Here is a 26,716-nt window from a genome sequence, read left to right as displayed (position 1 = left end):
CTGGACAAAGTTTTCAACGCCTTTTTTTGCATAAGATGCAACCTCCTTTCCACACACGTTCCACATGGTCCAGTTAGCAAATCATTACCGAGTAGAAAGGGGTCTTCTACCTGATGCATAGTAATCTAAAAAGAAGTATAATCCAGACACATTAAACTAACTGTTCAGAGTGTGCTTATGTGAATTGAACCATACTCCAATGAAGGAAAAATTGAAACATACGCACGACGTCAGTGGACGTTTCATAGGCACTATGGCAACACTTTTTGTAGGACATCAGTTGATGTCTTACTGGCACTCAACTGGTTAACTGACGCTGGCATATTTGTGATACAGATATATTGCTTTTTTGGTAGTCATTAGGGGACATTATGCAGTAAGTGATGAGGCGCATGCACAAATCTTTCTATGGATAAAACTTAGAAGCCTCCTTTTGATAGTATGTTAGCAAGAACTCTTGACCGAAGGCAATACTGCAACAGTGACAAATATTTTCTGGCAAGACTGCTGTGTTCAACTGAAACTGTCAATAAGTCCATACCAGTTAATTCAGTACTATCTTCAAAATATTCATTTAGGAACAAGAAATAAAATGTCATGCTGTCTAAAAATGTTCCGCCAACTACTGGAAACAATCCAATAACATCTTGTGGATCCAGAGGCTAAATGGAATAAACCATTCACGATGTGGAAATATGGCTAAATACAGAGGACTTATACCTATGATTGTTATTGGCGGAAAAGATTTTTCCCCTCAATGTTTCATTCAATTTGGTACTGACAAAGTATTTCCAGAGAAAATGAATTTGTTAAAGTTTACCACACACACACACAGACTAACTGAAACAACCTGTTAACAAACACACAAACCAAAAATGTAACAGTAACCATACTTTGTAAACATTTTTTGATACATTTTTTTTTTTTTTTTATGCCCTTCAAGAAGTAAAAGGAGGAGTTTGTATTATACTCCATGTTTGGTGTTACATATACTTACCATGTCAAACTGATGCAAACTAGGCCTATGGTTTCCTCTGTTTGGCCAAATTTCGCGCGGCTAACAGTGAAAAGACGCCCCTCTTAGTCTGGCCCGCTCTTAGCCAATCAAACGCCTCTAACAGCTATAAGCGCAGAATCATTCCGTGGCCATGAACAAAAATGCCCCATGAGAACCACGGCGGAGACGCGGGGACGGACGGGCGGGCATTCGAGTTTGACATGGTAAGTATATGTAACACAAAACATGGAGTATAATACAGTATATTACAAACTCCTCCTTTTGGTGTCATACACTGTACCATGTCAAACTGATGCAGAATTTAAAGCAAATGGAGGAGGGCAACGCCTACTGGTTCGTATGGGGAGCCCTTGTAACTGAGACGGCAGTGTAAGCCGCGACAAAGGAAATCCCCTTGGAACCGTCAGCCCTGGTCATACGGAAATCCTGGAGGTAGAAGTTGATGAAGGGATTCTCAGACCGCCAGAAGGCTGCCTCCAAGACATGCTGCAGTGGCACCGAGTGCTGGAAAGCAGCCGAAGTAGCTATGGCCCGCACTTTGTGTGTTCTGGGATTAAGACAACTGATATCCTTGTGTGCATGAGAGTAGGCTGTACGAATGAGTTGGGAAACCCAGCGGGAAATGGTGCCTGCAGCGATGTCTTTCTTGTAATTCTCATTGAGGGAGATGAGAAGGCGCCTCTGAGAAGAACGCCTATGGCGAGACCTATCCCAATAGTATTTGAGACACCGAACGGGGCAGAGATGCCTATCTTCATCATCTTGGGCAAGAATATCAGACAAAGGTCTGACCCTGAGAGAGGGGGAAGGGACCTCGGGGTCTTGGTTCTTAGCCAGAAACTCTGGAAGGAAACGAAGAGTGATGGAACCATCTCTGTGGAATGCTAGATCTTGTGGCATACCACTAAAACCATGAATCTCACTTCTACGACGGCCAGTGGCCAGCAACAGAAGGAAAGTGGTCTTGAGAGTGAGCAGGTCAAAAGGAATAGTCCGCAATGGCTCAAAGGGCTGTTTTCGAATGAAATCCAGCACCAGAGGGGCACTCTTCTGGGATTCCTAGCTTCCTTCAGAGAGGCGCCCCTAGCCACCTCTCTGAGCAGGAAATCAGCTTTAAAAGCGGGACCACCTAGATGTTTGATAGTGGTACAGATGGCAGACCTGTACCCTCTCACAGAACTAGCAGACAGGTTGAGAACCGAGGAGCAGTGAGCCAGAAAGTTGGCCAGCTGCATGCTCGTAGGGTTAGTAGGGGGAATGTTCTGAGCTGCACACCAATGCAGCCATTTCTTCCAGCGAAAGTCATACAAAGTCTCTGTTCCCTCCCTCCTGGCTTTGGAGACTATGGAGAGGAGGTCGGAGGAGGCACCCCCCTTGGTCAGCGCGGACGACACAGAGGCTGACCGAGGGGTGGAAGACTTCAATGGTGATGCTGACAGTTCCGACCGCACAGCAGCCACGCGTGCAGGTGGAGCATTTGAGGGTTGGAGTGAGGAATGCCCGAACGAGGCTGCCTCAGCAGATGAGGTTTGGTTTCCAGTTCCAGGGGTGGAACATGTGTCAGGGACTGAAGGACCGGAAACCTGGGCTAGGCTGGCCATTTCGGCGCAATGAGGATCAGCTGCGGGCGTTCCAACCTGGCTTTCCGTATCACCTTGGACAGGATTGGAAAGGGAGGAAACGCGTAGGCAATCAGACTGCTCCAGTCTAGAGAGAGAGCATCCACTGCCCATGCTTCTGGGTCGGCGACTGGAGAGACGTAAGTGGGAAGTCTCTTGCTGAACCTTGTCGCAAACAGGTCCACCATCGGCCGGAACCACTGTTCCCACACCCCTTGCAGGGTGTCCTTGTCCAGTGTCCACTCTGTGTGTATGACACTCTTGGACCTGCTGACAGCATCTGCCAAAATGTTGTCTTTCCCTGCTATGTGTCTCGCTGAAAGTGCAATGCCCTTGCTGTGGCACCAACGGAGGAGAGCCTCGGTCCGCAGAGAGAGGTCTGCCGAGTGCGCTCCCCCCCCTTTGTTCACGTAACATGCGACTGTTGTATTGTCCGTGAACAAGCGGATGGTCTTGCCGGTGGCCTCCCCCATGAAGTGCTGGAGAGCCCTGCGAACTGCCTCCAGTTCCAGAACATTGATGTGGCATAGGCGCTCCTCCGGGGACCAAGTCCCTGCTGCATGGAATGAGTCCATGTGGGCTCCCCAGCCCAGGGAGGAGGCGTCTGTGAATAGTGCCACCTGAAGAGTAGGTGGGGCTATGGGCACCCCCTGTGTCAGAAGAGGGGTGGTTAACCACTCTGATGTCACCTCGAGGAACCACTCGCCCAGACATATCCGGGTATCCCATGGCTGAGTGCTCTGGGACCACCGTAGCCTGAGTGTCCTCTGAAGAGGGCGCTTGAGAACCCTGCCCAGAGGGATGAGAGGTGGCATGGACTCCATCATGCCCAGGAGGGAAGACAGTGTCCGCGCTGTTGCTTGGGAGGAATGGCGCAAGTGGTTGAGGAGGCCTGCCAGACGGTCCCACCGATCTGGCGTCGGAGAGACTATCATGGACCGCGTGTCGAATCTCATCCCTAAGAAGTTGAAGGACTGGCTCGGGGACAGATCGCATTTCTCCTGGTTCGTGATGAAGCCCAGTTGGGAGCACAGGTCTAGAAGTCTGGCTGTATGACTCTGGCACAGGGCCTGCGACTGGGCCAGGATAAGCCTGTCATCCAGGTACACACAGAGACGAATGGATTCTGACCGGACGATGGACACCAATTCCCGCACCACCTTGGTAAACAGGAAAGGGGCAAGGGACAGACCAAATGGGAGGACCGAGAACTGGAACACCTTGTCCCTCCACACGAACCTCAGGTACCGGCGGGATGCCGGGTGGATGAGGATATGGAAATAAGCATCTTTCAGATCGATGGACGTTGCCCAATCGCCCCGTTGCATGGTCTCCCGAATCTGTGCCTGTGTGTCCATCTTGAATTTCATTTTGGGGAGGAATCTGTTGAGGGGGGACAAGTCCAGGACTGGTCTCCACCCTCCTGAGACCTTTGGAATCACGAACAACCGGCCGTAAAAACCGGGGCCCGGGTCCGAGAGTTGAGATATCACCCCTATGAGGAGTAGTTGCGATATCTCTTTCTCTAAGACGCTCTCCTGCTCCATCGGGCTGGGCACATAAGGAGGAGGAGTGGATCTTAGAGGGGGGCGGTCCCCCACCCAAGGGAGCATGTACCCCGACTCTAGCACCGATACAATCCAGTCGTTGAGTCCCAGAGCACGCCACTGATGAGCATGCCGGGACAAGTTTCCTACTTGGAGGGGCTGAACGACTCGTGGTGCTGAATCGGGGCCCAGTCATTGGGGGTGCTGCCTTCTGGCCTTGGGCATGGCCGGACGGCTTGGACGGACATGAGGTGGTTTGTTCCTCTGCCGCTGATTCTGCGCACGCCGCTTTGACTTAGGAGGCGAGGTATATGGAGGAGCCCTGGTGGCGGGTCTCTTCAATGGCATAGAACCCTGGCGCCCCTGGGAGGAGTGGGCTAAATATGAGGCCACCTCCCTGTTTGTCTCTGCCCTGTGGCTGACAAAATGCGGCGCATACTGGCCGAATAGGGAGTGCTGCTGTGCTGGGATGGACCGCAGGGCAGCCCTCTCCTCTACTGGAATGTTAGAGAGGTGGAGAACGGCATCACGCCGCGCTAGCACAGTATTGAAGTGAAGGCTGGTAGCTGCGTCTGCAGCTGCCGTGAGACCAGACGCTACCCGATTGCCAAAAGTGTTTAACCTCGGGTCTGAGAAGAGGCCAGGCGGGACAGAGGAAGGAGACTCCGTGTCCTGATGAACTGGACGTTGTTCCCACAGCTCATTGGCTCTGTGGAGGAACGCGTCAAAGAAGGTATAAGCCGTGGAAACCTCGAGGAGGCAGCGGCGGGCCAGTTTGTCCCACTCTGCTAATGTCTTAAAGGAAAGAGTAGCTGAATTGGGGAAGGTGGTGCGCTGTGAGACCAACATCCTGTCCTGCGCGGAGGGCTTTGCTTCCCTGTAGGCAGGGTGGTCCTGTGTGTACCAGGACCACACTCCTCCCTTGGAGGGATCTTTAAGGAACTTGCCTGGGGCAAAAGCGCCCGGGGCAGAGAGGGACTCCCTGCCTGGAGGAGGGATGGAAGCAGCACCCCTGACGGTGCGGGCTGGCTTATTAAGCCACTCCTGAGCCATTTCTGGCACTCTGAGTCGCCTTGTGGTTCTGGAGTTAGAGTCACCTGACCGTAGGAGGGTTAAGGGTGACAAAGTTGCCTGAGGGACTGATTCAGCATGCATGACCCTATTGGGGAGGGTCAGTTCGAGCTCGGCAAAGTCCGAGTTTGGTTCAGGCTGGTCCCTAGGGAGGCGTGGGCTCCATCTGTCGCCCTGGGATGGGGGCGAAGAGTGCTCATCCGCTTGTTCGTCCTCATCCGAAGACAGGGGCTGTCCCTCTTGTTCACAGTCCATCCCCTGCTGGGTGCCATCCCAAGTGGATGTACCCACAGGGGCGTCCTGTGGGCTGTGGTCAGCCCAGTGGGATGAGCTGGGGCGATCCCGAGCAGGGACCCTCGTCTCCGCTGTTATGTCCTTGACACCTGAAGAGGGTGGGGAGTGTGTGGACCGTAGGTCCAACCATGCTTGGGATGGTGGGTGCCACACCTTCTCAGAGAGGGCGTCCCTGGACGCCAGAGGGACCCACGAGTGCTGTGAGGGGACAAACACCCACTCATCTCCTTTTAGGACCGAGGGCTGGGTAGGTGGGAACAGCAGGCTCCCACGGGCTGAGCGGGGGCCCTCAGCTGCCGTCGGTCCTGTAAAGGAAGCCGTAGTGACCGTGGAGGTCACCTGCGTGTTGACAGAGGACCGATTCGAGGCTGTAGTGTTAATACTGGTCGAGGAGCTCGACCTGCCCGACGAGGAGTCAATCCCTCTTGTCGGGGCTGTGTGTGTCACTCTGTGGTCTGTCCTGGGTTGGGTCCGGTGGGGAGCGGACCAGGGGGTTGGTCCCTGGTCCTCCCGGTAACCCAGCATGCACCATAGGTGCACCCCAGTATGGGTAGAATGGGGGATACCACCCGTGGGCACCAGCCATCCCGTGACCCCAGCCCCAAGGGTCACTGGCGCCTTGACCTCGCTGAAGGGAAAAACCTGGCCAAGTCGGAGGGAGGTCAGGTCCGACTTGGGTGTCAGACACGCCGAAAGGCCGGTGGTCTGACTGCCCGGAACCGCCTGACACGCGCGGGACTCCCCCAGCAGGGGAGACCGGCCTGGATAGCGGGAAGACCTGCAGAGCAGGTTGCCACGCGCCCCGAATCCCCTCCCGTGGGGAGACTGGGGTGGCTTGGCCCGGGGTGGGCAAAGTGGAGGTCCCCCCCGGAACCAAATGTTTTTCTCCCCCAGAAGGAGGTGGAGGAGGGGGGTCGACCGAGAAGGGAGGAGGGGGAACAGCACTGGGGCCCCTGAGGGCCGTCTCCGTGTGGGGACCCGGGTAACGGCGTGGGGCGGCCTCCCCTTGGGAGTCCGCACCCAGCCGCGAGTCCCCACCACCAAGAGAGGACGTGCTACTCCCCCCTCCACCTGCCTCGCGCTGGGACACCTCGGGAGGCGACGCTCGTATCCCTTTCCCCCCGGTCCCCTTCATGACCATTTTATTGGAACGAGCGTCACCTCCGCGATCTGCGTCGGCAGACGCATCGTCGCGGTCCCTATCGGGAGAAATCATGAGCTCCGGGCCTGGGAGAGTCTCTTGCCGAGTATCTCTCCCAGCAACATGATCCCTGCCTTTGTAGGATGGCGTACGAGGCATGGTACCGCACGAAGGCACCCAGCGAACAATTCGATCCCCAACAGAGAAAAGAAAGACAGGATCGACTCAGAGGTAGAAAAATACGAACGAATCGAGGGGGCCGAGTCGAAACGAGTACACAGAATGTAAGAACAATATACAGGCAAGCCGCATACAACAAAATAAGGCCAAATGAACACGCTTAATAGCCAAAAAAAGCGTTAGACGAGACAGAGCGAAAACCTGACAAGATGGCGTGGAGAGCCTTGGCCAAAGGAATGATTCAGCGCTTATAGCTGTTAGAGGCGTTTGATTGGCTAAGAGTGGGCCAGACTAAGAGGGGCATCTTTTCACTGTTAGCCGCGCAAAATTTGGCCAAACAGAGGAAACCATAGACCTAGTTTGCATCAGTTTGACATGGTACAGTATATGACACCAAACTGTCAATATGAGATGGTGTGGAAAGAACTGATGATTTTCCCTATCTTTAAGCCAAATTTGGTTCCAACAAAATATTTCCCAGGAAAATAAAATTGTTAAAGTTTAACCCCCCCCCCCCCCCCCCCTCCCACACACACACACAACCCAAAGATTTTATTTCCAGGGAAACTGAATTTACTAAATGTTCACCACGCACGCACGCACGCACACACACACACACACGTGCGCACGGCAGAAACAGTGTGTTATAAATCAAATAGACATTCTATGTATTCATACACAAATGAGCCTATAAAAAAACTGCTCATTACTGCATCAGCTTGCTAGTTTATTGATGTTTTGAGTGGGAGTGAGATAGAAAAGGGAGAGAGGAAGAAAGGAAAGTGAGAGAAAGAAGAGAGATAAAGATAGAGGGAAAAAGAGATGCGAGGTGAAAGAAAACAAAGACATAAGATACCCCAAAGCCCTTCTGCTACCTCTTTCCTAATGTACTGATTGCACAACACAAACATGAGGGAAAAAAGCTGCATCACTCACTCTTACCTCGCAGCAGGTCAGCAGCACCAAAGGAGGGAGCAGTGTGGGTGGAGGAGAGGCCTGCTGAAGACAACGCTGATGGTCCTGGTGGGATGGGGGGTGCAAACATTCCGTGTGAGGAATGAGGCACTATGGGATGGGGGTGGCTGGGTGCAGAAGTGTGGGGATTATGGTGGAGAGGATGGTGTGGAAATCCTGGACTGTGATGGAGAGAATGAAGTGGAGAGGGAGGCAAGTGGGGGTGGGCTGAATGGCTGTAGGCAGATACTGATGGACCACTGGAAAACAAAATAATCAGAGAAATAGAATCAGGATTCCTGTCAGGCTGATAAAAGAATAGTAAACAGAGTCCTGCAATGTCTGTTTCAATAATTATCACAAGCTATCAACTCATTCCAAAGTGACAAACCTTTATTTTGTGTAAAATTTTCAACCAACAGGTTGGTGGTAAGTGGAAAGTGATGAGCACTATGTTAATGACACAGTAGTACTGACCAGTTCCAAACCTAAACACCACAACATATCATCACAGTGGTACTCATCACTGTTTAATGCTGCATGCAATATATGCAGGTGAATTATGAAAAAAATAACAAAAGTTTAGACATAAAAACAATTTTCAAATTTCAGCTTCTGAGCAAACCTCATCCAAGCAACAACTACTGCCCAGGAAGCAATCACTGCAGGCTGATACAAAGTTCAAGTTATACACATATGTTCCAGCCTGCAACATACAGATGGTCAATGGATCACACTGTCCCGTATTATATATGTAAAGACACCCACATGTGCATTCTCAATGGCAGAAAACTTGATTTACAAGGTCAATTTAAATCAAACATGCTTTACACCACAATGAAGTAGTGTGGTTGATCACTTTCTCTGTTCTCAAAACATTTCGACAAATGTTATTGAAATCAAACTTCATGATCTTCTTCCGAATTCAGATCACTGCCCCTTGTCACTGAAGATCAAACATCCTATCCACAAAGAATCAGGCCATCAATTACAAAATGAATTAATTTTTGTGTTTATTTTATTTTATTTTATTTTTAGAGGCTGGTAATTACTTTGCAAAAATCACAAACAGTTCCGAAGTGAAAGGGTTCAAATCCATTAAGTGTCTGAAACAGATGCCAGTTTAGCAAAACTCTTTATCTGATACACTTTTATAAGAGAAAACTCTTTAACAAAAAAAAACAACAGAATATATAAATCATAACTCGTTGACTCACTAAACAAAGACCTGTGGTGGTGTGTCCATCGAGATCGATGATGACCATCGTTGTCATCCAGCTGGGGGATGGGGGGAGGGTGGTGGTGGGGTGGGGGGGAGGATGTTCATGAATCTATCTGTGAATGCGCAGATGGCTGAATAGTCCGATCTGCGCATGAAATGTTCGCTGACAGTTGGGGCAGACAAAGACAGGCATATCATTGTCAGGGAGCTTGTTTGCCCGTGACTTTCTGGCCTGCCTCTTCTGAACAGCTGCAGCAGTCCTGTTGGCCTCGCACAACTTGGCGCCTTTGTGCACAGCAGCGCGCCATTTGTCACGGTCCACTGCAGATTCCTTCCAGGAGTCAGGGTTGATATCAAACGCTTTAAGAGAGACTTTCACAGTATCTCTGAAGCGCTTCTTCTGACCTCCGTGTGATCTCTTCCCTTGTTGCAGCTCGCCATAGAAGAGCCTTTTGGGCAGCCGATGGTCTGGCATGCGCGCGACGTGTCCAGCCCAGCGAAGCTGGGACTGCATCAGGATGGTGAAGATGCTGGGAAGGGTGGCTTTTGCAAGCACCTCTGTGTCTGGGGTCCTGTCTTGCCACTTGATGTTCAGTAGCTTCCTGAGGCATGTTGTGTGGAAGTGGTTCAGCTTCTTGGCATGTCGTTGGTACACTGTCCAAGTTTCGCAGGCGTACAGTAGTGTGGGGAGAACTACTGCTCTGTAGACCTTTAGCTTGGTCTCAAGACTAATGCCTCTTCTGTTCCAGACATTTGCACTGAGTCTGCCAAAAGTTGCACTTGCTCTTGCAATCCTGACGTTCACTTCATCGTCGATGGTCGCATTTCGTGACAGTGTGCTGCCAAGGTATGTGAACCGCTCCACCGCACTGAGTCTCTGACAGTTGACTGTGATGTTGGGCTCAACGTAGGGTTTCCCTGGGGCTGGCTGATGGAGAACTTCAGTTTTCCTCGTGCTGATGGTAAGGCTGAAGTTCCTGCTGGCAGTGGCAAACTTGTCGACGCTGAGTTGCATGTCAGCTTCAGATCCAGCGTTGAGGGCACAATCATCAGCAAACAAAAAGTCTCTGATGATGTCTGTCATGACCTTCGTTTTTGCTTGAAGCCTTCTGAGGTTAAACAACTTGCCATCTGTTCGGTACTTTAGGCCGATTCCAACATCGCCATCTCTGAAGGCATCAGTAAGCATTGCAGAGAACATGAGGCTGAACAGCGTTGGAGCCAGGACGCAGCCTTGCTTGACACCATCTGTGACAGGAAAAGGAGCAGATGTTTCGCCATTGTCCTGGACTCGAGCCTGCATGCCTTCATGGAACTGGCTGACCAAGGAAATAAATTTCCGAGGGCATCCGTACTTGGCCATGATCTTCCACAGTCCCTCTCTACTCACGGTGTCGAAGGCCTTAGTGAGGTCGACATAGGTGGAGAACAGATCAGCATTTTGCTCCTGACATTTCTCTTGCAGCTGCCTTGCAGCAAACACCATGTCGGTGGTTCCGCGCTCTTTCCGGAATCCACATTGGCTCTCAGGCAAATGACCTTGGTCAAGGTGTGCTGTGAGGCGGTTTAGTAGGATCCTGGCAAGTATCTTGCCTGCGATGGAGAGCAAGGAAATGCCCCGATGGTTATCACAGGCTTGCCGGTTCCCCTTTCGCTTGTACAAGTGAATGATAGATGCATCTTTGAAATCCTGGGGGATCGTCTCTTCTTTCCACATGAGTGAGTACAGCTGATGGAGCTTCTCAGTCAGCACAGTGCCTCCATTCTTGTAGACCTCTGCTGGTATGGAGTCTGAGCCAGGTGCTTTGCCACTGGATAGAAGATGGATTGCTTTCTGGGTCTCAAGAAGTGTTGGCGGATCGTCAAGTGCTTCGTTGATGGGGACTTGTGGGAGACGGTCTATGGCTTCATCATTTATGGAGGAAGGGCGATTTAAGACACTGTTGAAGTGCTCAGCCCAGCGTTCAAGAATTTTCTCCTTCTCGGTGATCAAGGTATTCCCATCTGCACTGAGGAGGGGGGATGATCCTGAGAATGTGGGGCCGTAGACTTCTTTGAAGGCATCATAGAACCTCTTCATATCGTGCCTGTCAGCATATCCCTGGATCTCATCAGCTTTGTCACTCAGCCACTTATCCTGCATCTGGCGTAACTTTTGCTGAACAGTCCTGCGGATGGCATCGTACGCATCATTTTTTGATGTGGACTTTGGGTTGCTCAGGTAGCCTTGATGCAGACGGTGTTTCTCATCCAGAAGCTGCTTGATTTCATCACAGTTTTCATCAAACCAGTCTTTGTGCTTTCTGGTCATGGGTCCCAGGGTCTCTGAAGCTGTACTATAGATCAGCTCACGCATGGTCCTCCAGTCAGACTCCACATTCTGGTTGTCCAGAGAGGCGGATTCCAGACGATCTTCCAGCAGCTCCACAAAGGACTGTTTGATGGTGATGTTTTTCAGCTTAGCGATGTTGAGCCGTTTTGGAGCCTTCTGCCTTGGGGGTGTCTCTTGGGCTGGATTCGAATATTCAGCTTCGAGACTACAAGGCGATGGTCTGTCCAACACTCGGCGCCGCACATGGTCTTTGTTACACGTACATCTTGCCTATCCCTCTTCCTGACGATGACGTAATCGATAAGATGCCAATGCTTTGAGCGTGGGTGCATCCATGACGTCCTGTTACGGGTAGGGAGGCAGAAAACTGTGTTGGTTATCAGCAGTTCGTGCTCTGCACAAGTCTGAAGCAAAAGCAATCCATTTGGGTTGCAGTGGCCCACACCGTGCTTTCCAATCACTCCATCCCAGGAGATGTAGTCAGAGCCAACTCTAGCATTGAAGTCCCCAAGAATGATGAGCTTGTCTGCTTTAGGGATAGCAGCAATGACAGAGTGAAGGTCCTCGTAGAACTTCGCCTTCACTTCATCCGGGTTGGTCATGGTTGGGGCGTAGGCACTGACAATGGTGAGGTGCTTCTGGCCAGATGCCAGTGGGAGTTTCATGGTCATAAGCCTATCGTTGACTCCCTTTGGGATTCCAGCTAGCTTGCTGACAAGTGCTGTTTTTACTGCAAAATCAACGCCAGCCTCACGTCGATCTTCGCTTCCTCGTCCACTCCAGAAGAAGGTGTAACCAGATCCCCGTTCACAGAGCTCGCCTTCGCCTGCAAGCCGAGTCTCACTCAAGGCTGCGATGTCAATGTTGTATCTGGCGAGTTCGGATGCAACTAGTGCCGTTCTCCTTTGGGGTCTGTCCGCGTTATCTCTGTCCAGGAGAGTCCTAATGTTCCAAGCACCAATGGTGAGAGGAACAATCCTTGTTTTTTCTTTTCTTTCTTTTTGTTTCGACCGCTGATGTAGGGTCCCCGCCAGCCGCGGTATGCTGGCCAGGGTGATATGGAGCAGGCAATTTTTAGGGCACCTTTTCTAGCCCCTTCCTCATGCCAGGGAGGTGAGCAGTGCATTCCTAAAGAGGGCTGCTCAGACGCTCAGACGGCTGCCGAGCTCCATCGCTGCTCCTGTCGACGAAGAACGACCCTATGGCCTGAGAGCCGCCTGCGTGCAGGTCTGCGGCTGCGACTGCCAGTGTACCCACACCTGTCGTTTCGTCGCTCGCCTGTCGCCACAGGACTTGGGGGTGATGAAATGATGAAGGATGAAAGGTCATTTTGGATGACTGATGACTTGCGCGATGAGTTTGTTTAAAGTGAAGAGGAGTTGCGCAACGTCGACCTCACTCTCTCGTCCGGGTCCACCAATTTCCAGTGGCAAGACTAAGTCGAGACGACTGGAGGATGAGCACGGATGCAGTGGATGACCAAGATATCCTTTCGGTGTCTCATCTTGCTCTCTGCACTCCACAGTGCGTTGCTGTAACCGCCTTCCTCTCCGTTGAACCGATAGGTTTCTTCCACAGATTCTGCCGGATCCAGACTTCGCACGCATGGGTAGACACACCCCGGGGGCCAACTGCGTGTGGCATGCACACAGCACGGTGGAGCTAGATGGCCGTCGGTGGCTCTCCTGAGCCGACGCCCTTTTATGGATCTCCATAAGGGTGTCTAGCCACCCGCCTCACCAGTCCCGGAAGGGAGCAGTGGGAGTGCCGGTTTAGTCGCCGGCAACCCGACCCTGAACAGGTTGTACTGGATTACAGGTTACCAGTAGCAGATCTAATGACCTGACAAAGACCTAGCATATGATTCAAATACATCACGGAAAAAACTGAAACAGATGAAAAATGAAACACAACAAAACACACAATCTCAGTTAGTTAAAAAGATGGATCACCAACTTAATAAACTTAATGGAAATAAAACTGGGACAGATGAGGGAAACCCACATCCAATGGTGAAAAAAATGAAAAAACATTTTAACAACGTGGATTGTAATAACACTAATTCAAACAAGAGAGGCAAGGCCTTCAAGACTCACTTGTGATACACTTTAAAAAAAAATCTAATCGTTAAAATGTGTTCTGTATTTGTTATTATAAAGCCTCGGGTTAAAAGAAAAAGAAAAAAGAAGAAAAAAAGTCCTAACGGCAGATTCGAACCCCGCGTGTTCGGGTGAGAAGAAACTGTCTTACCCATTACACTGTCATGGCTCCTTAGCTGACATTTGAAAATATAACATTTAAACATGCTTTTTTACAGGGCGATAAATCGATTGCGGTATTCACAGTGAGAACACTGTTTAAATCATATTATTCTGGTGCATCTTGGGCATTCAACAAATCTTTAAGGGTAATTAAAAATTCTTTTTAAGTCTGCGGCAAAGGAGATGTGGCTATCACCACAATCACACTGCAACATTTTGCCGTTTTCTCTGGATCTAGATAGATGTACAAGTTTAGTTACACCCGGTTGACACGGTTGATTCAATTTCTCTTTTATGTTCATTCTAGTTTTATAGTTTTAAAGTTGATATGAAAATTGAGTATTTTGTTAAACTAATAACATGTAAAGCCATGAAGTACAAGTACTTCTAAACGTTGTATGAAGAGAGAACTGAAGTCAAGACCGGAAATTTTTACATTTCATCAATTCAAGGGTATTAACTCTCATGGTTTATTATTTTAAACTGTGAATTCCAACTGATTCTATGGATATTTTTATGGCAGTTTGGGGCATAATCCAGTAAGTGACGAGGCGGTCACAAATCTTTCTCTGAATAAATATTTAACGGTTTCTTTCTCCAACTTCCATCACATGTTATCGTGTATTGTCCATTGAATATAGGATTGAACAGGCAGGTCAACAACTTGAAACAAAATGGCGTCATTTGCATTCGCCAAGAGTATGAGCACGCGCTTTGAATATGTATAAATATGTGTACGCAATTGATGTTTGCCCATGACCTTCAGGGCTCAGCCAATAGATCTATAAAGTCCACTCATTGTATTGATTTTAGTATTTTCCGAAAAGGACCATTTGGGTGAATGAACATAGTGAAAGCCCTGTACACTGAGAGTAAAACACACACGCTTTTTATGTATTGAGTATAATTTCAAAATGTAATGTTTAAGATGAGAAAGATCAGTTTAAAACAAATTAAGCCCTCTAGCATTAATTACAGATTAATTTCCCTTTTTTACTATCTGCACCAAAGACATGAAAAATAAATATAACTTCCATGCTTAGCAAAAGAAGTTCCTGTTTGAACAAAAAATGAAAAAAATGACTGCTCTTGTTGTGTCAGAATATCAGATCAAAGTGTCAAGTTTAGAGAATTAAAAAAAATATAAATATAACAGTAAGTTCAGTTTGCATATAATTTGGCTTCTTATATTTTTTTGTGCCCATCCCAGAGGTGCAATATTGTTTTTAAACAAACAGACTGGAAAGAACTGAATTTTTCCTATTTTTATGCCAAATTTGGTGTCAACTGACAAAGTATTTGCAGAGAAAATGGCAATGTTAAAGTTTACCACGGACACACAGACACACACACAGACAACCAAACACCGGGTTAAAACATAGACTCACTTTGTTTACACAGAAATTGATTGATTGATTGATTGATGTGGATACTTCTATAGCGCCTATCCTCGGTCAGAGACCAAGCTCTAAGCGCTTTACATACACGAGGACATTTGCACCACAGGCTGCCTACCTGGGTAGAGCCGACTGACGGCTGCCACTGGGCGCTCATCATTCGTTTCCTGTGTCATTCAATCAGATTTCAGACGCACACACATACACACTCAGACAGACATGTAACATTTTACGTGTATGACCGTTTGTTTTTTTATTTACCCCGCCATGTAGGCAGCCATACTCCGTTTTCGGGGGTGTGCATGCTGGGTATATTCTCGTTTCCATAACCCACCGAACGCTGACATGGATTACAGGATCTTTAACGTGCGTATTTGATCTTGTGCATGCGCATACACACGAAGGGGGTTCAGGCACTAGCAGGTCTGCACATATGTTGACCTGGGAGATCGGAAAAATCTCCACTCTTTACCCACCAGGTGCACTGAAATAATAAAAGCTTGCCAAAAACTGAAAAACAAAAAATCACTGGGCATAGATGGGATCAGAAATGAGATAATCAAAGCTGTCTCACCATACCCGACTTACTTCCCACAATCAAAACCTTGTTTAATAATGGTCTGAAAACTGGACGTTATCCAGATTTATCGAAAAATGGAATTTAATATACTAATTCATAAAGAGGGGGGCAAATCAGACCCAAATATCTATTGAGGAATAAATATCAATAGCTCTTTTAAGTAATCTACTTTGCTATCTTAGCCTTCAACAGCAGATTGAATAATTATCTAGAATTTAAAAAAAAAATACTTGCAAAGGTACAAGCTGGATTAAGAAAAAAAAAATTTAAAACAGAATTAGAATAATAAGTCCATATTTAATATTCACAGACTTAGTCAAATTATCATCAATAAACTAAAATACAAATATATGTTCTATATTGGAAGAGAAACAAGTCTGAAACAAAAATTACTATTTCATAATAAAATAACTCATGAATACAGAACCAGACCTTGTTTACTTGAAGGATATCTTAATTATAATAATAAAAAACAAACAAACCAGTCACTGTGAAAATTAAGGATATCCTGTCACAGCAGAAAAGGGTAAATATTTTGATATCCCAAAAAGAAGTGATCCTATGCCTAAAATGTCAAACAACTGATGATAAATATAATTTATTTTGATGACTGCTAACTATATAAGAAATCAAAGAATAATTCACACACAAAATTCAGCAAAAATACCTTACAAATATTATCAAACCCAGTAAGCTGATACTGGAAGACTATAACTGCTGCAAAAAATGGCACAGCACAAATAACTATTCAAATTTCTTGTTCTATATTTCATTTATTGTTAACTTACTTTTTTGTGTGCTGTGTGACTGTATCAGTGTATGCGTGTCTTATAAACTTTGTCATTGTTTAACTGACATTAAAACTGATCCTGATTCTTGTATGTGTTTACAATTGCAGTTATTAAAATACTTTAAAAAACACAAAAATTCAGCATAACTGATAAAATGTATCATTACTCTGGACATTCCTGAAATTCACAGCCCAGTGCTGAAGACATACAATTAGAACATCACATGTTTGTTGCTTTTTTTCAATTTTTAATTTTTATTTATTTATTTATTTATTTATTTTATACAGTCATCTAAAAATAAGTAAGGAAAAAAAAGGAAGAAAGAAATACCTGAAGGACAGCTGAGTGGGACAGCATCATTAGTAAAGACTACTTAATTCCTAATCAATGGCAATGGGAACAGAACAGGGGATAGTGTCTGGATGACAGATGGTGGGCTGTAATCACCATGTAGTGACAATGCTGGCAGCATGACAGAGAGGGGAAAGCTAAGCAAAGAAAGGAGGGCTGACAGACCTTGGCCACAGGGGTTTGGAGAAGGCAAGATTGGCAGCAGGGTAGCTGGGTCCTGGGTGGTGTGCTGAGTGAGCCGAGTGAGCTGAATGAGCTGAGTGAGAGGAATGAACAGATGAGGTCTCCCTCTCTCTTTCCCGCTCTCTCTCCCTCTCACGTTCTCTTTCCCTCTCACGTTGCTCACGCTCTCTTTCCCGCTCTCTTTCCCGTTCTCTGCTGGAGGAATGGTGTTGAATGTGATGGTCCTCACGATGGGGAGGGCGGGGGACGTGGGTCAGAGGTCGGCCACGGTCGTGACTGACTAAGGACAGGGAAGGGGCAGAGGGGGGGCAGGGTTTGTTGTGGAGGCTGCTGACACTGGACACAGGGGGTGCCGGCACAGGTTTGTGAGTCAGGGGAGATCCTGGTGTGGGGCGTCGGATGGGGGTGGCTGCTGCTGTTGGTATGTTCTTCTGAGCAGCAGATGGTGGAAGAGCTGAGGGTGGAAGCGCTGATGAAGGTGGAAGAGTGGAAGGAAGTGTGGATGATGATGCTGCTGATGCAATGGTGGTGACAATGGAAGGAGTGATGGGCGTGGGGATATTGGTGGTGGAAGTGATGGTGGTGACAGTGTTGGCAGTGACTGTGGCGATGGGTGTGGCTGGGATGGTGGTGGTGGTGGGGTTGACAGTCACTGTGGGCACCACTCCATTACACAGCGTGACTGTTGCCGTTGTGCTGGGAGGACTCACCGCCACCACTGGCCGTACATGGTTGACCAGACCTGAAACATCCACCACCATTACCTTCACTCTCTCAAAAGGGGTGGGGGTGGGGGGTGGGGGTGGGGGGTGTGTGCGTGCGTGCATGCATGAGTCAGAGAAAGAGATATGGATGATTTATTCATTAAAGACCCCTAATAAAGGGGCATGTGAACAGTTAGTAATGCATATAGCACAAAGTGCCAAGAACACATAATAATTAAACTGAAAAGTGCAGAAAACAAAAAGAATGCATTAATTTGAATTAATTGAACAGTTTATAACATAGCTATTTCTGTTAACTTAACAGCCTTCTACATGCACAGAGATAAGTTATATACAATAGTAACATCAGTACTTGACAATAATAAAGCCAACACAGGGCTGTTTACAGTATTTAGGTCAGATGAGACTTTGATGTTACTCAGTGCTTCACAACAAAGGACACATGAGAGGCAAGGCCTTCAATACTCACTTGTGATACATGCTTTATCCAGAGAAGGAATCATTACAACAACAAACCAAAAAAGAGATTAAACAAACATAGTTAAAATGTGTTCTGTGTTAAATATTAATAAGCTCGGGTGTGTGTGTGTGTGGAAGCAGGCTAGTGGGATAGAACCATGCATATCTGGTTTGGAAGCAAGTACACTTAGTCACAGTGCTATAGCGCATCTGACTTCATTTGACCAAATTAATATTCAAAGCTATGTTTTAGCATGATAAGTATGATTTATTTGAGGTGATAACACAGTTTAAATCATGTTTTTAAAAAGAAATTTTGATTATTTGAGAAATTCTCTGAATTCAGCGTGTTAAAGGAGACCTTGCCATTGCCTCAGGCACACCGGAGCTGTTTTCCTCCAGATCTGCACAAACCAGTCTACAACGGGCTGACTGAAAATGAAAGAAACAATTCAATTTTTCTTTTATGTTCATTCCAGTTAATTCTGTATCCACTTTAGAATATTGATATGCAATAAACATGTCGATGGTATGGTTTGTGTCATTTTACGCGTTCTGTCCAAAATTTGTATTTTTCTTTTCTTTTAATTGTGAACAAGAGAAACGGTGTCATGCCGTCTTCTAACCAAACACTGGTTGCCGAAACTGGAAACAGCCAGATTATGGGGTTTTTTTGTATTTTTTTTATTATTATCCCTAGCTTCAATGAAATAACCATTAATGATCAATAAATATGGCTTAATCTGTAAGACTTTATTATTGGTATGACTGAAGATTTTTCCCCCCTGACTATGTTTAATCCAAATTTGGTATTGGCAGACAAAGTATTTCCAAAGAAAATGAATTTTGTTAACATTTACCACTGACACACACACACACACACGGACACACAGACAACTGAACACCAGGTCATAACAAAGACTCACTTTTTTTTTTTACACAAGTGAGTAAAAAATGTACTTCATCATCTTCTGATATCTTACATAATGGACACAATAAATCAGATTCCCTGAATGTTTTTTATACCTTAAATGATCAACAAACAAATCAGATATAGAATCCATGAATTTTGTTGTAATACTCCTGAGGTGTCAAGCAATGTCTTACAACAGATAAGGTTTCTAATCATGATTAATGGAAAGTTTTGTATGAAGACTAAATTAATGGAAAGTTTTGTATGAAGACTAAACCTTTCAGTTTCACTTGTTCCATACAGATTCCAAGTTTGCCACCTGCAATTAATCAACGTTCGATGAAAAGTGTATATACAATTTTTAAAACCACCAACAAGTCAGAAAGTTATTACTTCAATTCTGTAACATTTTATTTAACCCTATCCTGAGAAATGATCAATCGGCTCAACACTTAAATGCACAAATGAAATATTAAGTGATGAGCTCCCCTATTCCAATGCTGAAATCAATGTAAACAACACTCCAATCAAAATGATCCTCCACTGTGCAAGATGCAGTCAACAAAAGCTATTTATTTTACTCACTAACCAATCACCAGCACTCATTGTGTTTTATAAGTTTTAGTACACACATGAAGGATGCTGCAAGTTTGACCTCATCAATGTATTATGTGTTGATATCACACCAGGAACAGAAGACTGCCTGTACTATTCAATTTCAGCACAGGGGGCTTGACATCTGACTTGGACTCCAGTTCTGGAGGGGGAGGTGGGGGGTGTTCTTTTTTGGATCTTATAGGACTGTTCCATTCATACCCTTCACAAAGCAAAAGTAAATACTTTTCAACAATTAACATGCAGAATATCTGCCACAAAAATACAAACAAAACAAAACAAAAACAACAACAAACAAACAAAAAAACAACAAACAAACAAAAAAAACTGTCAAAGAATAAGCTTTCACTTTCGTATCTGTTTCTCAGAAGTGTTTGCTAACATGATTGGAACTGGATCGACAAACAGAAAACCATAGCTCCAGAATATTCACATCTTCCAACAAAACCTTTTCATATTTTTTCTTCAGTCAAGGACGAAGTAACAAACAGTACAATTTGCATGTTCTTGTTGACAGTTATGGCTCAATCTGGGACTTTTTTTTTTCAACACAGTTTTGAATAAAGACATTCATATTCATCTGGGCAGGAACACGGAACAGATGAAACAGTACTGCATGTGTATTGTTTTTCCTCCTCAGACACTGATGTTCACAAACTGGTCAGCATCAGACCCAACAGTGGGTTCACATTTTTACACAATACAAGTAACAACCCACATCTCAAAACATGGCTATCATCCAGTGACCCCTTCAGGAATAGTTTTAATGTTTCTCATTTCTTATACACATATTCAGCTGTAATGAGTAAATTGAGAACTAAATCAGTTACTACTGTATGTTGGACTATTCCTTATCAACCTGACAAGGATGAATATCACCAGTGTTTATGGTCTATCCTTGCATTACAAGATCTGGTAAAACATTTTTAGGGCTTAACATCACGTTTCTACAGCACCCTTCGCCCTTCCCCATTCCTCCTTATCTTTCATGTGCATCATTCAATGTTTTTCCCTTCCTCCTCAAAACAAGCACAGGCTTTCTCTGAATGAAATCCAGGAAAATTACACCCTTTAGGCAGCAAAAATGACACAAGGAAAACAAGAAATAATCTCTCTGGAGCAATCTTTCAACTTTGATTTCATCAGTGGGTTTTCTGTTGTTGTTTTTAATGCCCCCTGTTCTTGAGCAGCAAACCTTGATGAGTTGTGCAGAAGAGCTGTAAAGTAATCCAACAACACTTCCCTTCATCTCAGGACAAACTTCTGCAGCACCCTTGCTCGTATTATCTCTTCAACAGCACAGTTTTCCCCCCATCACAGGAAAGGGTGCAAGGAGAAAAACAGAATTAAAAAAATGTGTGTGTGTGTGTGTGTGTGTGTGAGAGAGAGAGAGAGAGAGAGAGAGAGAGAGAGAGAGAGAGAGAGAGAGAGTGTATGTGCATATATGTGTAAGCACACATGGTCATACATGGATGTGTTTGTTGTGTGAGTCTGAGAGAGAGAGAGAGAGAGAGAGAGAGAGAGGATGTGGTGGTGGGAAGCCTATCTCCTTCCATGCCAATGAAAGACAAAACACTTTGTTTGGTATCAAAACTCCTCAGAATTAGCCAGTGTTGAAGGGTGAAAAGGAGAAACCAAAAGGAAAGGCAATGAAGTGGAAGGGAGATTGAGAGACAAAGAGAGAGAGAGAGAGAGAGAGAGAGAGAGAGAGTGCAAGCGAGCGAGCAAGAGAGAGAGAGGTGGGGTGGGGGAGCACCACCATGGCTTACAAAGTAATTTCCTCTCCTCCATCAGTATGCTGGGGAGGAAAAAAAATCCCCTTCTCTTTTCTATGCACACAGGGTCGATTTTTCCCCCTTTTCCCACATCCTTGTGAGCTAGTTCAATTTTCTCTCCTCTCTTTGGCCCCTCTTATCTCATTCCTGGGGCATTAAAGTCTGAACTCTCCCTACAAAAACTCTTCACAATTGCTATGGCAACCAGAGGTTGCAGCATGGGAGGTGACCAAGCGTCAGACTGTCAATTTCTTGCTGCTTGAGACCCGCATCTCACTCCTGTCTTCCCCTCTACTCTCCCTGCTGAATGTAATGTTTCAAATTTCTCCAGTGAATACTGGGGGTGGGGGTGAGGGGGTGGGGTGGGCATGCTTGTAGCTTGTGAAGTCGTGCCATTACAGGCTTGTTTTACCTCCCTTGTTCCTTTCTGACAGTACTGCACAATCAGCCTGTTATCTGTAAAAACTTCACACACCTCCTCTTCTCTTATCAGCCATAACATTATTTGGGCTGTCATTATTACAATTATATAATATTCAACTTAATTTTTGATTTACTTGTGTAAATAATGTGAGTCTATGTAAAAAAATAACCCTGTGTTTGTGTGCGTGAATGTGTGTGTGTGTGATGTCTGTGGTAAACTTTAACAAAGTCATTTTCACTGGAAATACTTTGTCTGCCAATACCAAATTTGGAATTAACATAGTGGGGAGAAAATCTTCACAGTCATATCAATAATAAGTTGTAAGTCTTCTGGATTAAGCTGTATTTCTGGATTATGAACGGTTTATTCTGCTGAGGATCCAGATCACAAAGATCAAAATTTGGGTTTGGGTTTGAAGATGGCCTGACCTCATTTTCTTGTTCACAATTAAAAAAAACATATTCTGAACAAACACACACAGTGACACTAACTACACCATCGACATATTAACTGCAAAAGTGGATACTGAATTAACTAGAATGAACATTAAAGGGAAACTGAATGGGCCACTGGGTTTAGTTTCTGTAAGCTTGTCAAACACCAAAATCTGGAGAAAAAGTCTACATGGTGCGGTGTGCCTCAGGTGATGGCAATATCTCCTTTACCGCAGACTTTAAAGAATTTCTTAAATAATCAAGATATTCCAAAGTAAGACTAAAACAGCATTATCATCTTAAATACCGTAACTGGTTTAATATGCTAAAAATACACATCAAAAGAACGTTAAAATATTCATTTCTGGACCATACTAGGCTCACTTTAGCACTGTGAGTAAGTCTACTTACTCTCAAACCGAAGGTGCTTGGTTCAAATCTGCTAACATCCCTCCCCTCACCCCCTTTCGAAGCTTTATATTATCAAATACAAAACACATTTCAAATTCTTTTTTTTTTCACTCGATAAAGTGTGTATCACAAGTGAGTCATGAGGGCCTTGCCTCTCTTGTTTCTTTTATGATTAGTATCAATGAAAATGGAAATCAAACCCTTGAGATACCTGCGACTTTCGTCACTTTACAGCAACGATGAACTGAATGGGAAGAGATGAACTGAATGGGAAGAAATAAACTGCATGGACTGAGGAAAACCAAGAAAAAAAAAAAGTTTTCTGAAAAGACAGTGTAACCTCGGCAATTCTTCCACTTCCTTGGTATGCAATAGGGATATTGGGCTACAATGCTTCATTTCGTGAGCATGACAGCAGAGTAGTTAAAAAAGAAAAGAAAAGATTCCCATTGCCTGGGTCTGTGAGGTCCATGGTTCCCATCTTACAGGTCTGTTTATTTGCTGACCTAATATTCTAACCTTCTGCATGTGCATACACAGACAGAAGATAAAATAAGCATGTCAAAGATCTTGTATGTAATCTGAATTTGCATGTGGTGGGTTATGGAAACAGAAACATAGCCAAGACATGTGCACACATGCTTGTCCATGCCAAAACTTGTCTATGAAAGAAAACTTAATGTGACTGTCTAAATGGTGGTGTTAACATGGTTCTTTATGTAAAGCCCACTCACTGACATTAGTCAATGTGGCAGATAACAGCCCACACAAGCAGGAAGAAGCTGCAGGCTATCAAAGGCAGTCATTTTTCACACACCAACCAACCCACACTATGTAAAAAGTATGTTTCTCCTGAAGCCTGTGTTGCCCAGCACTTTCCAGCTTGCACACACAAGCCAATCACAAAAAGTTCAAGGAATAAATCAGCGAATGTCCCCACCTTACTTTTTAACTGGCATGACAAAAAACTTCACCATAATTAAATCACAGATGTGAAAAACATGCCTCAGCTGACAAGTTGCCCAAGTTATGACAACAGGTCATTAGCAAACAGATCCCCCTTGCTCACAGCAACACAACACATAGAGAGGAATGCACAGAATTTTCCTACACTGTGGAAAATGCCAAAAAGCCTGGCTGTGTTTGCCAGTGATGCTGGTAAAGACTACATGAACATGTTCCAGCTTCTGGCATCACCTTCAAAAGGGTGAAGGAATGGGAGAGGAGGGAGTGCAGACAAGTTGAAAAGCAAGACTTGAGGGCTGCTGCTTTGTCTGCCTGCCAACACCTCACCATATGCCACCCATCAACAGGATGGAGTCCTGTTTCAAAACCACACCTCACACCACCTTCCACCACAACAGATATGCCATGTTCTGTGTACATACACCCCTTCCCACACCAGTCTCCCAACATCCTCAAAATGAGAGGATGACTAAGCTTGATGGTAGGGGCCAGGGGACAGGGGGAAGCTTTGTTCAGCAGTATTGTATTGCATATTAATACCATTTACAGAAAGAGTACTTGAGTGCTGTGCTTCATAGCTATGGTTTGTAATAAAATGACATTTCTTTCTCTTTCTTTCTTATCTCAGTCTTATAACATTTAGTACTGGTTTGTCCATTGCCATGTACATGAGTGGGCTTTATGGAAAACACTTTTCTATATTCTTGTACATTCTTGTTGATAAACTTTGTGCATTTGCTGTGAACACCTTACTAATTTCCCAGTTGCTCTTGATAACCAACTTTTCTCCTATATATTCATACAATTTACCTTACAGGTCAAAATTAACCATGAAAACTTTCTCCCACTATTTACCTTGTGGTTCAAATTTCTTTTGTATTGTTCACCTTTTGGGTCAAAATGCCATTTTCTCTGCCCCCCTCCCTGCTTTACTTTCTCCGCTCTCTTCTATCATTTACTTCATGGGTTAAATTAGTGAATGTACTGTATTTCTGTTCATTGTGTGATGAACAGAACAGACTGAATTTGTGCACTCACATTCCTTTATTAATGTGTGTATGCTTGTGTGTGCTAATGTGGGGAGAGAGACAGAGGGTGGAGGGGGAGCGGGGGATAAATGAATACAAGAGTATAACTATAAGCACATAAGTCATTAACTGAAGCATACTAGTGTAAACTTGTACATTCTATATTTATGCAAGTGGCAAGAAGATAAAAAGAGAAAAAGATGGGTTAGAATGGCCCCCCTGCCGGGTTGCCTGACTGGTTCCAACATTCACTGGGCAATCCAAACATGCCAGTACTAGAAGCAGCCACCACCACCCCTCTCAGGGCCTAGTGGTGTGGGCCAATAGACCCTTTACTTCAGCTTCCAAACACTACACTTTTCCCTAGTTGTCATTTCCTGTGGGCCCCACCTGAGGACCCACTCCCCACACACTTTACACCATCAAGTAAGGCAGGCTGAGGCCTACACCACATGCAACCCCCTTGTCTTTGGACTGAGGGTTCCCTGGCCCTTTCAGCCTTGAGCACTACTTGGTCGGTCTGTGCTACTGGACCCTGTCCACTGTAGCACTTCTACTCTGCTTGTCCAAGGCCCCTTGACCCACCCCCTACACACACACACACACACACATACAAAGGCAGGCAAATTTTTAATCAAATCCATCCAATTTTTTCCCACCTCTTTAAAAAACTGACCACTCAAATCAACTGATCTTACAGGCAGTCTCACTGACACTAGGCACTTTCAGTTCAGATGGGTTTTTTTTTCTAATTTAATTATTATTTTTTTTAATTAAAAAAAAGTGCCTGGCAAAAGTGCTTATAACCCTCTCATGCTTATTTCATGGTCAGTCATTGTGCCAAGTGAAGTCTGATGAAAACTGTGGACATAAATGCCAATTCGATCAACCCTGTAATTACTTTCTATGGTGCCATGTGAGCATTTTTGTGTCTGACCTCTAATTTCAGAGTTTAGCTTAGCTGCACTCACTTTGACCAAGAAGAGGACCGGCTTAAGAAGCAAACTATAAAGCATTTACAAAGATATTACACATGCGTGGGCAGATGAAAAAAAAGTCTTAAGTCTACTCCCTCAGCAATGGAATGTAACTTGTTGAAAAAGGATGGTTATTATTTTTCATTTTCATTCAAGCAGAAGTTACCTCTACTCTAAACCCATCTGTCTGTCACAATGTGCAATGTCTGTGTCATGATTCTAAAGAAAACACTTTTAAATATATGAGGTGTTTACTCAGCAACATAAAGCAGCTACAAAGCTGAAAAGAGGACTGTGGGCCCTAATACATCAGCACCTTGAAGTAATTAGCAGCAAGTGGCAGAGCACTCCAGCCTCTCCTGGGCTAAGTGGGATGAGAAATTTTGTACAGAAAGACACTTCAGTGTCCATTTGGAACTTTGGTGGCAGGGGACATGCTGTGCCCAACTACTTCACTCCATCTGTCCTGGTCAGGACCCTGCAGTAATGTAACCCCCTCACATTCTGCCATCAGCCTGTGAAGGGGAGGGGGACTCTGTGTGTGTGTGTGTGTGTGTGTGTGTGTGTGTGTGTGTGTGTGTGTGTGTGAAAGAGACAGAGACAGAGACAAAGACAGACAAAGTATATATAAAAAAAAAGTTTTAATTGTCACCATGTCAGGCCTCCAGGTCATAACGACAGAAGTGACAAAAAATACACTAAATGTAATGTGTATTGATTTGCATATCATCGAGACATTTTCTTTTCAAATTTCAGAATAAGTGATTTGTATGTATGCATCAGCAAAAATGTTGAGATCTTAGCATAAATTTACACCAGCTAAGATCAAAGTTTAAACAACGGGTGTCTGGAGTTTTGACTCATCTAGTACATATAAAACAATTCATGGGACAGAAGTTAGCAAGACATATTAATTAATAAACCTCACACATCCTTTTTCTACGAGTTGCCCAATTAACAACAAAATAAGAAACAAGGCCCTGCTTTAATGTTATACTTGTGATAGCCCAAACTGTATCTCCGGACACTACCTCCCTTACTTTTTGAT

The 26,716-nt window shown here is 45.2% G+C and overlaps 1 protein-coding gene across 5 annotated transcripts in view; it reads right to left on the bottom strand.

Moving 5' to 3' along the window:
* Window positions 1-26,716, bottom strand: part of LOC143288459 (uncharacterized) — a 260,746-nt gene that overhangs the window by 49,237 nt on the left and 184,793 nt on the right. For 4 of the 5 annotated variants that reach the window (XM_076596974.1, XM_076596975.1, XM_076596978.1 and 1 more), the window contains exons 7-8: window positions 16,924-17,683; window positions 7,807-8,084 (exon numbers count right to left, since the gene is read on the bottom strand). In XM_076596974.1, coding sequence (XP_076453089.1) covers window positions 7,807-8,084; window positions 16,924-17,683 — 1,038 coding nt within the window. The remainder of the gene's footprint in view (window positions 1-7,806; window positions 8,085-16,923; window positions 17,684-26,716) is intronic. The other variant, XM_076596976.1, reaches the window with a different exon arrangement.

This window comes from Babylonia areolata, chromosome 12 (assembly GCF_041734735.1).
Source record: "Babylonia areolata isolate BAREFJ2019XMU chromosome 12, ASM4173473v1, whole genome shotgun sequence".
Classification (NCBI taxonomy): Eukaryota; Metazoa; Mollusca; class Gastropoda; order Neogastropoda; family Buccinidae; genus Babylonia; species Babylonia areolata.
Note: the sequence above shows the minus strand (reverse complement) of the source record. Positions and strands in the feature narration are given on the sequence as shown.